At 44.9% G+C, this 14448-nt stretch overlaps 1 protein-coding gene across 1 annotated transcript in view; it reads left to right on the top strand.

Moving 5' to 3' along the window:
• The window catches only part of LOC310798896 (glutamate receptor ionotropic, kainate 2-like), a gene marked incomplete at both ends in the record, with an annotated part of 373179 nt that overhangs the window by 342921 nt on the left and 15810 nt on the right, over positions 1–14448 (top strand). The window contains one exon of the mRNA XM_083661456.1: positions 10255–10505. Within this exon, the coding sequence (XP_083517582.1) occupies positions 10255–10505 (251 nt within the window). The remainder of the gene's footprint in view (positions 1–10254; positions 10506–14448) is intronic.

Raw genomic sequence — 14448 nt, forward strand, 5'->3', positions numbered from 1 at the left:
GTATCACCGGCCAGATCGTCTCGCTTTTTTGTCTCATTCCACCGATCAAAAACGTGGACAGCCCGCGGGTTGAGTCGGCGTTGAGTCGTGCTAGTTTTAGTTTTGACATACCCAGTTGACAGCCGTTCGATTTAGCTTTCGAAGAGAGTATCCGAGCGGCGACGGGAACGCGAGAGCTCGTCTCGTACGGTCATAAATGCACGCATTCACACGGCTTTCCCGTCTATCCGAGTCCCCAGAAAGTAATCATTTGAAACACTTACACACATTGATTTGCTTTCCTTTGTGTTTGTCCCTAGACTTAACATGCAAAACAAATCTCTAAGATGTATTACAGAGACGGAACAGAATTGCTGCGCTAAAAATACACAGGCTCAGAGTGCCAGGCGTGGTTGCAGCACATTTGAATTTCTAGTCTCTCTCTCTCTCTCTCTCTCTCTCCCCCTCTCTCTCTCTCCCTCTCTCTCTCTCTCTCCCTCTCTCTCTCTCTCTCTCCTCTCTCTCTCTCTCTCCCTCTTTCTCTCTCTCTCTTTCTCTCTCTCTCCCTCTCTCCCCCTCTCTCTCTCTCTCTCTCTCTCTCCCTCCCTCTCTCTCTCTCTCTCTCTCTCTCATCATGAGACAATGCATTAGGGAGCGGTGTGCTATTACTCTGCTTTGATCTGCCAGATTACAGCTGTGTGTCTTATTCTGGATTCAGCGCGGCTTCGCTGTCACTTCGTCACTTCGCTGAATTGGAGGATTAAGCGTCTCTCTTATGGGGACACATGCTGAGAAGGCCTGTTTTTCAGATCGCAAAATTAACATATTCTGTTCATCACTGAGAAAACACAACATCCCCCACCGCCTCGTCTCTCACCATCCAGACTAAAGAGACATTACTAACACCAGTGAGACACCACCTACAGTAATAGTAAGAACCTTTTTCACACAGGACGCCGAACATAAGCAGAGCTGAAGCATGAGGCAGGCACAAGCTGAACTGATGCCTAAAGCTGCGTTCACACCGACCTATTAAAGTTTTTCGCTGGCATTGAGTTTACATACAAAGTCAATGCAAACGAGCGATTGAGCGTATATTCGCCCGGGAGAAAAATCGCTGGGCGTCCGAGCGACAGAGACAGAGCGATAGGGAGAAAATACGCTCGTCGCCCGAGATGAAATATCCCAACTCGAGCGAAAATACGCTGGCATCAGTCGCTCGCTGTTCAACGCTGATTGGCTGCCGTGTGAGAGTGAGTCAAGGATCACACTGGCTTGGAACAAACCGCTGGTTTTATTGTGTGGCAACAAACCGCATTGACAGCTGATTGACAGCTGACATGAAGTGAAGTCTGTACTACCGGTATGGAGCTCACGTTAGGAGCACGCTGATAGGCTTAGCTTGTAAACATCTACGGTGGCTCGTAGTGGACAAACATCATGACATTGCGTAACGTTATAGCCTCCACATGTCCGTCAATTCGTGTGCCTGTTGATGAGCGATTTAAACAGAGCGACAGAGCGATTTCAAAGGGTTGAATCAAGTGACAGAGAGAAAAATAAATATCTCGGTGTGAACACAGCTTAACCGTTTACACAAGAAGCCTTCTCTTTTCCGCTCAGCGCCTCCTCAGCGCGCCTTGAACCCGCCCACAATTCCCATTCACTTCATGCCTGGCAGCTTCAAGCTTCACGCGTCACGCTTGGAAAATAGGACTGAATCCTGAACGATTGCTTGAGCATGGAGCGTGGCTTCAGTGTGACACACGCGCACGGGTGGTGTGAACGGCCTCGCCTGTTAACAAGGACACCTGAATGAAAGTTGTGGGATCAGCGTAGCTTGAGCTTAGATTGAGCGTTGCTTTGGCGTATGGTGTGAATGGTCGGGGGACTAAGGGTGGTTTCACATTAGAGACCCGGGGCCGTTTCCGAGCACACTTGACCCCAAAGTGAACCCAGGTCCGGTTCGTTTGTACTGAGCCCCTAAAGTGACGGGGACAAAAAAAAAATCTTTAGCTTTCTCGTGAGCACGAGAAAGCATCGCGTGTGCACGGGAAAGTTTCTGGTGCTCACGAGATAGATTATTGTGCGCACCAGAAACTTTCTGGTGCGCACTGTAGTCTGGAGAGCTAATAGGAGAACTAGTGACGTTTGACCTGCTTTAGAAATGACAGTACAGGAGTTAGTTGAGCTATATTCTAACCTTGGACTTCATTATAAGGACATTACTGCTTTGCTTGCAAGTCGTCACCGTTATATTGTCTCCGAACGACGAATTTTGAAGTCACTTGGTCTATTTCGGCGCAAGGGATATGCCAGCTATGATCGGGTAATTACTTTTATTTATGAACAATTACAAGCATCTGGTCAACTACATAGATATCGGTGGATGTACACAAAATGCATGGAGAATGGATTACATGTCAGAAAAGAAGACGTCCCTTCTTCAAATTCTTCAAGAACTTGACCCAAGGGGTGTTCAACTCAGAGCAACCAGGCGCCTACATCGCCGAAACTATCCTCATCATCATCATCAGTATATAAATGGGAGCTAGGGCTCTGTCTGTTTGTTGCTGTTTCTCTGTCCCACTGTGATGTCATAAATCCCACTGTGACGACATCAGTGATGTCATCAATCCCAGTGAGGTCATCAATTCCACTGTGACATCATCAGTGATGTCATAAATCCCTCATAAATCCCACTGTGACATCATCAGTGATGTCATAAATCCTGTGTGGTATCGGTGGCCAACATCACAAAACATGACTAACACCAACCGCCCGCCCTTCCACCTATTCCATCAATTTTATTATGGGATTAGATGTTAAAGGAGAATTTTGTTTTTTTTTTAACCTGGAGCCCTCTCCTCACATTAATTATTATCTGACGACTCACCCAGTGTTCTCCGCAGCGATTTGGCTTGGAGTACTATTTCGATCACAACAACGCCTACGACGGTCCAAATCGCTGCGGAGAACACTGGGTGAGTCGTCAGATAATAATTAATGTAAGGAGAGGGCTCCAGGTTAAAAAAAAAACGAAATTCTCCTTTAAGTCATAACAATATCACATTCAGTTCCACATAGGCTGCTTCTCTGTGTGATCGCCCCCGTAGAGTATCAAGATTCAAGATTTTTATTCTCACTCCGTGGTACAAGTATCACGTGTGAAATTCTTGTGCTGTGGACTCTGTTTACAACATAGTACAAATATAACAGGGCATATGAGTGCAAAAAAACAACAAGAGACACAACAAGCAATAAGGCAGTATAGTGATAAGACAAGTCAGAGACAGTGGCATATTCACTGCACATAGGTGCACATGTCATGTGCATACTTTAGACGTACTTAAACATTTTAAATTCGACGTATTTGACGTACAGGTGCAAATCGCTGAAGAGGCCAGCCTCACTGGTGCATTATGTAGCTGGAGGATCTGCTGACAGATATACAAACCAATGCATATATCTCTTAAAATCATTAACTTGGGCTACAGTATTCCAGTCAAGTGATTTCTTTCACAGGGCAACAGATTGCACGGTACACCGATTCTATTCACTTTGCTGGTTGTGAATGTGGGTCGTTTACAGCAGCCAGAAACCTGCTTGGCAACAATACGCTATCAGCTCGTTACTGCGTGAGAAACATTCTCATGTTCAACCTCTGTTGTGATGTTACGGTCGGTCGGGGTCTTTTGCATTTGTTGTGATCCGGCGGAGTTGGCTGGCTTTCAAGGCCGCCTGTTCGTCTGGCTGAGCGATGCGAGTGATCCGACACGTTTTGGCTCTCGCTCCACACAGAGCTGAAAGGGAAGGCATTTAGATGGAAATGAAGAGCCGGAGCATGCCGGAGCACAATTGCCGTCACCATGGTGATACTAGGTGCTTCTTAAACGATAAATAAACAGTCGGATAGTAGAAGCCCTTGGGGAGGAGATGAAGGACGTCAGGGATGTAAAGTACAGATGTTTTCTCCATAGACATTTAGAAAACTCCTTATATAACGTTGCCAACCCCGTGACCTACTGTGTCGTGACTAGTCTCGCTGGCCAGCCTCCTCTCCCTTCCGTCCGAGGAGTCTGGCGCCGCAGGTCTCCATAACTGGGATGAACCCTCCCCTGCTCTACTCTGCTCTCCCATTGGAGGCGTCGGTTTCAGACGCTGCCGGATGTCCGCTCCCCGCTTAAGAAGCTCTGTCATTGGCTCTGACCATGTCAATCAGAGTGGCTTCCGCTCCCTCCTCCCTGTGTGTCGCTGTAAATAGTGCCGCCTCAGGGAAAACAACAACGCTAACTAGCTAGCAAGCTAACGGCAGAAACCTACACGCTAGCTCGTTGCTACACGCTGAAAACGGCAAGTTGGATTGTTTGAAACTATTTTCCAAGGGCACTGCCGCTAAGCGCCGCCCATCGCAATCCCACTATGGAGACCTGCGGCGCCAGACTCCTCGGACGGAAGGGAGGGGAGGCTGGCCAGCGAGACTATATCGTGAGTGACCATAAAACATTTCAGGTGGAGCAAAAACAAATTCGCAAATTCGACCCCCCCCCCCCCCCAACCCCTAACCCTAACCCATAGCCTGGGGGGGGGGGGGGGCACTACGTAGTGAACGGGAACTCTGAGAGCAGGTCACGTGGGGGCTGGGTTTACCCAGGCTACCCCCCACCCCCCCATTTTTATTTTATTTTCTGACTTTAATCTGAGAATTCTGACTTTAATCTGAAAATTTTGACTATAATATGAGAATTCTGACTTTCTTTTTTCAGAATTCTAACATTAAACTCAGGATTCTAACTTTATTTTCAGAACTCTGACTTTATTCTCAGAATCCAGATTTAAACAAAAAATTTGAATAAAGTGGCCCTAATCCTCTTTTGGTAGTTTTAAATTGTGTTTGGACCCTATTTGAATTCCAGGTGACCCCGAGGTTGGGAACCACCGCATTAGTGTTTTTCTTTGGCTGCTACTTCAGTGAGTTTTGGTCGTGGTATGGTATCAGTCTACTCACTGATACCATTGGAATCTGTGTATCCTCAGCTTTCATTTAACATCTTGTTGGACTCTTACTGGTGCAAACAAACAAAATCCAACCATTACCACTGTGGCAGTACTTTTGCGACGCTATAGTGCCCTTGGAAACAGGTAACATGTGTATGAAAGTGGCTTGGTGCCTTCAGTAGGGCTGGGTATTGGCAAGGATCTCACGATACGATACGTATCACGATACTTGGGTCACGATACGATTGTATCACGATATATTGCGATGCGATACATATTGCGATATATTGCGATATTCTACAGAATTTACTCAAAATTAAATAATAGAGCTAAAGATACAACACACTGTGTACCACCCAGGTAGTGTAATAATATGTACATCACTTTATGCTGATAAGTTAGTGGACAAATTTAGTCAAAACTACTGAGTGTTGAGTGTTACTGAACGCATCGCTATGGGAAATATCGATACAGTATCGATTAGGGGTGGGAATCACCAGATGCAGAGGCATGGCATGGCCTGCAAAAAAATAAAAAAAATAAAAATAATATCGCGATACTTGGCGTCCAAGTATCGATACAGTATCGGGAGATAAAATATCGCGATATATTGCCGTATCGATTATATTGCCCAGCCCTAGCCTTCAGCCACACCTCCACCAGGCTGGAAGCTCCATTAAAAAGCCTAGCTCCAGCAGGGAGTGCAGCTTATCATTGTCACTATTTCGGGTCTTTTGGGTCCACTACACAAGCCTGTTGCTAAACTGCTTCCTACATACTAACTATAACCGCACCGACTGCTACTCCAGAGCTATATGTTTGCTAATGGAAACATGCTCCCCCCCGCACACCGAGGAGAGCTTATTTAAAGTGTTTACGATCATAGGTGTTATTATTTTGTATCAATAATTGAAGGGGCATTACCATCCTGATTGTGGTGTGTAGTGTGTACTTTCCCCCCTGAAAGAAATCAAGGCTTTGATCAGCAGAGCAGGAAGAGCTGCTGGAGCTGGAGGTTTAGCACCGCGCTCCACAGACAGCTCACACGGGCCAAGGGGAGCACTTCAAACCTCCCTTTGACAATGTTTTCATGTGTTAAGCCAACAAAACAGGTCGCAGTGAAACATTAGTACAATTAAGCATGGCAACTAGCTTTAATTAGAGAAGTGTGCAGGTAGAACCGGAGGTAATATAAGTCCCGGAGATGTAGTTTGGTTTTATTTGACATTGTTAGAACATGTTTGCTGAAATACACTGAAATGCTCACTGAACACTGGGGCACGGTGGCACAGTTGGTAGCGCTGTCGCCTCACAGCTAGAAGGTCCTGAGTTCGATTCTCACCTGGGACGCTGTGGGCGCTGGAGTTGTGACCCCCCCATATCTTCAGTGCCTACTGCCCAGGTGGGCTATCTCGTCGAAAGGGCCTTTCTGTGTGGAGTTTGCATGTTCTCGTACATAACCCCCCACTAAAAACATGCAGAAGATCGTCATCCGACCAGTGACGACAACATCTGAAGTTGGTCCAATGATGGTCCAATGATGGTCCCCGGGCGCTGGAAAGAAAAAGCGACCACTGCTCCTGGCCTGCCCCCTGGAGGAAAGGACAAGCCTGGATGGGTCAAATGCAGAGGACATATTTCACCGGCCACCGTCAGCATGAGTGTGTGTTGTAGTGTTCGTGTGACAATAAAGACGGGCTTCCGTCTGAAATCGTGAAATATGCTAAAATATGGACTGAGATATACTGAAATGTACAAAGCAACACAGACATCTATTGAAATACACTCTCAAAGATGTCTCATCCTACATAATATGCAAGCAATTTCACAACTATGAGATACTCGCCATTGCTCGGTACAGTCTAATTCTTTGCAGTTTATGGTAAATGGTAAATGGCCTGCATTTATATAGCGCTTTTATCCAAAGCGCTTTACAATCAGTAGATAGTCTACATTCACCCATTCATACACCGATGGCGGCAGGCTGCCACGCGGGGTGCCTACACACCATCGGGAGCAAGGAGGGTTAAGTGTCTTGCCCAAGGACACAACGACAGCAGCTGGGAGGGAGCGGGGATCGAACCGCCAACCCTTGCGTCATTGGCCGACCTGCTCTACCTCCTGAGCTAAAGCCGCCCCACAGTTTAAATGTTGTTCTCCCACCAGTGACTCGGGGAACTACAGCCGTTCTGTACAATATCTACAAAATCAGTTTGGTTAAACAAGGTGGTACACAAAATCACAAGGTGGTACACCAAATCCAAATGAACCCATATTCAGTAATTGCGAGAATTTGTATAGAGAGACAAAGTCATGCCCACTTCTGGTGTACCCAATGAAGCTTCATTGTGAAGATTAGGAGTGTTCATTGACCGGCGTGGGCGTGGCGCCATGGCGAACGTTGATGTTTCGCCGTCACACAGGAAGTTGGAGTAACTCCATTGTAGATTGTCCAATCTGCCCCAAACTTCTTGGGTTTGATAAGTGTCCCAGCCTGAAGACATCTATATGTCAATATCCATTTATAGTCATAGCGCCCCCTACTGGCAACACAGAAAGTGGTTTGTAACTCGCCCCTACATGCTCACACTCGCACACCAAACTTCACATGTTTGATGACCATCCCAGCCTGAAGACATCTCTAGATGACTATTTGGAGTGATAGGCAGAGCGCCCCCTAGTGGCCACACAGAAAGCGGTTTGTAACTCAACCGAACGTTGTCCTATCTGCTCCAAACTTGTGGTGCATGATAAGTGTCCATGCCTGAAGATATCTGCAGATCGATATTCAGTGATAGAGCGCCACCTACTGGCAACAGGAAATGACATGTTTTACACTTACATGAACTGCTCATAGTGGGTTGACCACATCCACCTCAGATGTGGTCAGAAAAGCCTTAAGCCCTCGATTAACCTTCATTGTAAGGATTATGAGTAAGACATCTATGTCAATATCCATTTATAGTCATAGCGCCCCCTACTGGCGACACAGAAAGTGGTTTGTAACTCGGCCCTACACGGTCCCACGCGCACCAAAATCCACGTTTGATGATAGGCAGAGCGCCCCCTACTGGCCACACAGAAAGCGGTTTGTAACTCGGCCGTACATGGTCACACCCGCACCGAACTTCACATGTTTGATGAGCATCCCAGACTTCACGCATGTACATGCCAATATAGCATTATAGGCAGAGCGCCCCCTATTGGCAACACAGGAAGTTGATTGTAACTCAACTGAACGTTGTCCTATCTGCTCCAAACGTGTCGTGCATGATAAGTGTCCATGCCTGAAGATATCTGCAGATCGATATTCAGTTAGAGTTAGAGCGCCACCTAGTGGCAACAGGAAATTACATGTTTTACACTTACATGAACTGCTCGTAGTGTGTTGACCGCATCCACCTCAGATGTGGTCAGCAAAGCCTTAAACCCTGGATTAACCTTCATTGTGAGGATTATGAGCGTTCACTGACGCTCACCCGCCCCGACGCGCGCCCGGGTGCAAGGGCCCACGACGCTGCCTGCAGCTTGAATTCGTTATTGTTTTTCTGCCGCAATGCAAAGTCCCACGAGTTGGTACATTGCAGAGACCTTAAATTTGGCCCAATGACACATATTGGTGGGTAGTGGATGCTCTAGAAATGTTTTTTGAATCTGCCTGATGGGGGCACTATAATCAGTGATGTAACTCAAGCAATTGTGATGTCATCAGTTCTACATTACTGCTACTACTACTACCACTACTACTACTACTACTACAACTATTACTACTGTTATACTACTATACTCAATCGGTCCCAAACCTCTCTGCCTAATGTGAAATGGCATTTCTGACAGGCTATTATGCAATTTGACCAAAAGGGGGCATGGCAGATGCCCAAACTGTAAGTAGCCTAACACAGCCAATAACTCCAGAAACTCACCAGATATTTAAAAGGATAAATTGGGTCTGTGTCCTCACAACAACTGACACATTTGGGCAAGGCCTGAACCCCTGCTATTGCTGCTTGCGGCTATATTTTTTCCATAGACGTTTCGTAAAATGCTTATAAACATAAGTTTTTCTTGGCCAAACCTAGCGCTTCAGCTATATTTAGAATCAGGAGAGACAATATATAATTCCACTCGGACCAAAACTTAAAATAAACGTTGATCCCCCCCCCCCCGCATTTCTTTTGTTGTTGTTGTTTTGGTCCAAGTGAAATGTTCTATGGTCTCCCAATTCTAAATATAGTTGAATCTCTTGGTTGGGCAGAGTAACAATTTCTTAAGCATTTTACGAAACGTCTCTATGGGAAAATAAATGGCTGATGGTTCCTATGCCTAAACTGAAGTGGGCCTGACTTTTTATTTATTTATTTAACCAGGTAGGTCAATTGAGAACCAGTTCTCATTTACAATGACGACCTGGCCAAGCATAAAAGGCAAATACAAAACAAATGGACATAAAGAAAAACATAGAAACAAATAATACAATTATACACGTCATACCAATCCTAAAAGAGAGTCATATTTACAATATTTACTGTGACATATTAAAAAGTAAATGGCTAAAAACAATAAGGACATACAGTATATGAAGAAGCAGATGGCTAAAAGCAAGTGCAATGATCTTGTACTATTGATTGTAGTGAGTTTTTGAAAGAGGAGAGCGGAATGAGTGAGTTAAGTCTTAAGGTCTGTTGCAGATGATTCCAGTCATCTGCAGCATAAAACTGAAAAGACGAACGACCAACGACGTTGTAACTGGTGAATAAAAACCAGTGAGTTTGTCTGCGAGAATGGAGTGAATGCCAGTTCAGCAGAGAATACAGGCAGCAGTGGTGAGTGTTCAATGAAGATCCAGTCACAAAGCGGATAGCAGCATGGTAAATAAATAACATCCAGTTTGTGAAGGAGAGTTTTTGAGGCAAACCTGTAGGCTACATCACCATAATCCACAATTGGGAGCACTGACATTTTAACCAGAAGCTGTTTTGCAGAATGTTGTAAAGGAAGATTTGTTACGGTAAAGAAAACCAATACGAGATTTGACCTTTGTGAGCAGTTACATTTATGTCAGTTTCAAAAAGAGAGTTTGCTGTCAAGCCAGATACCGAGATTGTTGTAGCTTTCGACACAATCACTCTCCGAGCCATCCAAGGAGGGAATTTTGTGGGGACACTCAACCTGTGGTAGATTTCTACTTTCTACTCTCTATTCCGTACTGTCTAACATGATTGCTGTGGCTCTCTGCTGGCGTTAACCCCGTGTGCGTTCCTCTCTCTGGCTCCTCAGGCTCTCCGTACAGAGACAGGATCACCATAGCCATCCTGCAGCTGCAGGAGGAAGGCAAGCTGCACATGATGAAGGAGAAGTGGTGGAGGGGGAACGGCTGCCCCGAGGAGGACAGCAAGGAGGCCAGCGCGCTGGGCCTGCAGAACATAGGAGGCATCTTCATCGTCCTGGCCGCCGGGCTGGTCCTCTCCGTGTTTGTGGCCGTGGGCGAGTTCCTCTACAAGTCCAAACAGAATGCACAACTGGAGAAGGTAAGAGAGAGCGTCCTCCCACATCCACCTCAGCATTGTCTGTGTCCAATATTCAGTCCGCATGTACGATTTCTTACCATTGGTCAAATCGAAGGCACTCTCATGGCAAGGACCCTAGAGCAGTGGTTCCCAAACTGTGCTACGTGGAGGTACTGGGGTCCTCTCGCCATTCCGAAGTGTCGGCATTCCGATCATTGACTTCTACGCTTTCGGAGAGGCCCTTTTTATCTCCAAAAAAGGTTTCGCCATTGCGAAAGATATTAGGTCCGCCTTTCCGACATGGCATCTTGAGTTATTTAGCCTACAGGGGTGGGAGAGGTTAGGTTTAGGGTTAGGTTCTGGGGGAGGTTAGGTTTAGGCGTGGGGGGTGGGAATGGTTAGGTTTAGGGTTAGGGTCTGCAGGAGGTTAGGTTTAGGCATGGGGGGTGGGAGAGGTTAGGTTTAGACGTGGGGGCTGGGAGAGGTTAGCTCCAGCCGGTCCCCCGGGTTTGGGTTAGGGGGTTAGGGTTCTTTTGCAATGGCGAGACAGATCTCCATTCCGACAATTTTGTCGGAATGCCGGTATTTCGGAGTGCCGACATTTCGGAATGCCGGGGTGTCCCCGGAGGTACTACAGGGGGTACTTGAGAAGGAGAGAGATGGCGGGGGGGGGGGGGGGGGGGGGTTATATTCTTCAAAAGGTGGCTTATCATTCATTCATTCATTGCAGCATATGCTATAATTTTTTCTTGCAGTTTTCTAAGCAAAATGTTGCAGTCAGGTAAAGGGGGTGCTTGGATTCAGAAATCAGGGAAAGGGGTACTGAAGCCCGAAAAGTTTGAGACCCACTGTCCTATAGAGGAGGCTGCTTGCGCAACATCTTTTGCCATGACATGTCTTGAAACGCACGACTACTAATGTTAACTAGGTGGGAAATTCTATAGCATCACCTAGCCACACATAATGTAAAGCAAGAGGCAAAAAATGTATGTTCAGTTCTTTGGTCATGTTTGAAGAGATCATCTGTCTGCCATTTTCCGGAAATTGATCTAATAACAGTAACTATAATATTCTACAATAAGATAAGGGTTGGTTTCTTTGCATTTATTCATTTAGGCCGAATGCCGACAACGAGATAAGAAACGCGAGGAATTCTGCTGTCACCACGGATCCAAGCTAGACTTTAACCACCATCTCAAATGACCTCAAGGAAAAAACCCTCCGGAAACGTTTGTCCTGTAATCTAACATGATCTCAAAATGCTCCGAAATTATTCAACTGTGTTTTTGTCTGAAACTCTAGAGTGAAATGGAAACACGAACAGCAATGGACATTTGTCAAAAGTGTTTTTTGGAGCGTTGGCAGTGGTCAATGATATACTGGAGTTGGATCATGTGTTTGATGATCACATGATTTGATCACATGGTTTGATCACATGTGTTTGGGAAGGTTTGCTCTGCTGCATGACCCACTGCAACATTCACATTCACTAACACATCTTTGCTTCTGCTGTCCATCATCACTTGCCTGGTAAACCATCTGATCACGTGAACTCAATTTCTTCGTTCTTCAGGACCGTCTGGCCTCCTGCCCGGGGCGGGGGGGCGTTTTCGGAAATGACAAGTCCACGGGCCAATCAGGGACCTGCCTCGTAGTTGACAATCATACGCGGCCAATCGGGGACGCCGCTGGCAAAACTGTAATGGCAGCTGCCATGGCTCTCAAAGGAACGAGCAGTAACGTTAACGTTCGTCGCGTTTACACAGCCGTAAGTACAGTTATTGCAGAAATAGACCCAATAACTACAATTAAAAAAGAACAGGAGTATCTACCAGCTGAGTTTCTCGGCGGAAAATACCTTTTTGCCGTTCTTCCGAGTGGATTTAGATTTGACTGTATCCGACGCTGATTGGCTAAAGGACTGGATTTGGTGACACTGATTGGCTGAAGGAGTTGTCTGTCAAGGCAAGTACTCCCGCCCACTGAAATGACTGTGGACGGCTTGGAGTCCAGACTGCTACGTAGAGCGAACCAGAACGTGAGATCATGAATCAGGATGGTTTTAACATGCAGGGTACATTATCAACAGTGTTGGGGGTAACTCATTACAAAAGTAACATATTACATGTAATATATTACTTTTAGCAGTAACTCAGTAATATAACTTATTACTTATAGGATTTCAGTAATATTATACCAGTTACTTTGTCAAGTAACTCAAGTTACACATTTAGTTACATTTGAATAAATCAAAGCACATATTTAAAAAAGATACAATCATTTCCTAATTGTTTTTTGTTTTTATGCAAATAACCACTATAGATGACAATGACAAAGGAAAAGAATAACATTTAGAATTTTGGATTGTTTACACTGACTCCAAGGCGGTTGAAATTATTTTTCGGGATGGTTCCGGGGCAGCGATGTCATTCTGCTGCTGCTGTTGTTTTGGTAAAAGTAATGCAAAAGTAGTGTAATAAGTAATGAGTTACTCTACACAGACAGTAATATTGTAAAGTAACTTGTTACTTTCAAATGAAAGTAACTAGTAAAATGTAGTATATTACATTTTGAAAGTAACTTGCCCAACACTGATTATCAATGCATACTGTCTGTCACCCTATTTATGCAGTAACGTTCTCACTGTTCATACCTGACGTAGCGTGTAAGCTAACAGGATTAGTTGAGTTACACAGCACAGATCAGTTCCATTGAAACTTGGCAGCAACTGTGGAGACGTTGGACAGATGTTGGTATGACCGACATCCGTTGGTCAAACCAACCTGCACCAACGTCGCACCAACGTTGAAAACCAGTGTCAATATCGAGCCAAATTAAAGTTGAGACGATAGCTGTGTTTGGAATGGTTCATACACAGTGCGACGCACTCTCATAAACAAACCACGCACCCATGACAGTGGGTTGAAATGTACTCAGGTAGTATCGATTTTATGAAGTTCTGAACATTCAATTACAAATAAATTGTTGAAATTGTAATCATGTGCAAGTTTGGTTTTTGTTAAATAAGATGCTTTCTCCTAATGTGCTAGCAAGTGTTGTGGTTGGGCAAGCAATAAGCTACTTCGCATTAGCTAGCTCCAGTGGTCGCATTAATCCAGGCATGTCCAAAGTCCGGCCCTGGGGCCAATTGCAGCCCGCGGACAGATTCTAATTGGCCCTCGGCTTGTCTCTCAAAATATACTATATGTGGCCCTCCACACAGTATTGGTTAATCAAGCAAGTTCAATTTGCATTTTTTCCCTTCACCTAACGATGACAGCACTATCATACAGTTTGTACAAGCACCAAGTAGAAACAGCACATGCAGAACTAATGTTTTCAGATGGTAAACAAAATCTTTAGAGTACATTTGTATGTGATTTTTGATTTAAAAAAAATGTATAACCCATATGATGTAAGCACCTGGCCCCCCAGCATTTTCACATGATCTAATCTGGCCCCCATTCAAATAAGTTTGGACACTCCTGCACTAACCGTATATTTTCCATCTGTTTACCGAATATTTTTAACACGGACGGGAAATCCTGAAGGCTGCCCGTCAATGGGACGGATTGGAATTAGCAGCTACTGTGTCACAGTAACTTTCTTCGTCTCTACTCCATAAACATGGTTGTTGTTTTTTTGTTTGGCTTTGTTCACTAGCTAACCAGCAGTGTTGGGGGTAACTCATTACAAAAGTAACATATTACATGTAATATATTACTTTTAGCAGTAACTCAGTAATATTACTTATAGGATTTCAGTAATATTATAGCAGTTACTTTGTCAAGTAACTTAAGTTACAAATTTAGTTACATTTGATAAAATCAAAGCACATATTTAAAAAAGATACAGTTATTTCAAGATTCAAGATTCAAGATTTTTATTGTCACTCCGTGGTACAAGTATCACGTGTGAAATTCTTGTGCTGTGGACTATTTCCTAATCAAACTGTGTGTTTTTA

Source organism: Poromitra crassiceps (assembly GCF_964638095.1).
Source record: "Poromitra crassiceps genome assembly, chromosome: 26".
Classification (NCBI taxonomy): Eukaryota; Metazoa; Chordata; class Actinopteri; order Beryciformes; family Melamphaidae; genus Poromitra; species Poromitra crassiceps.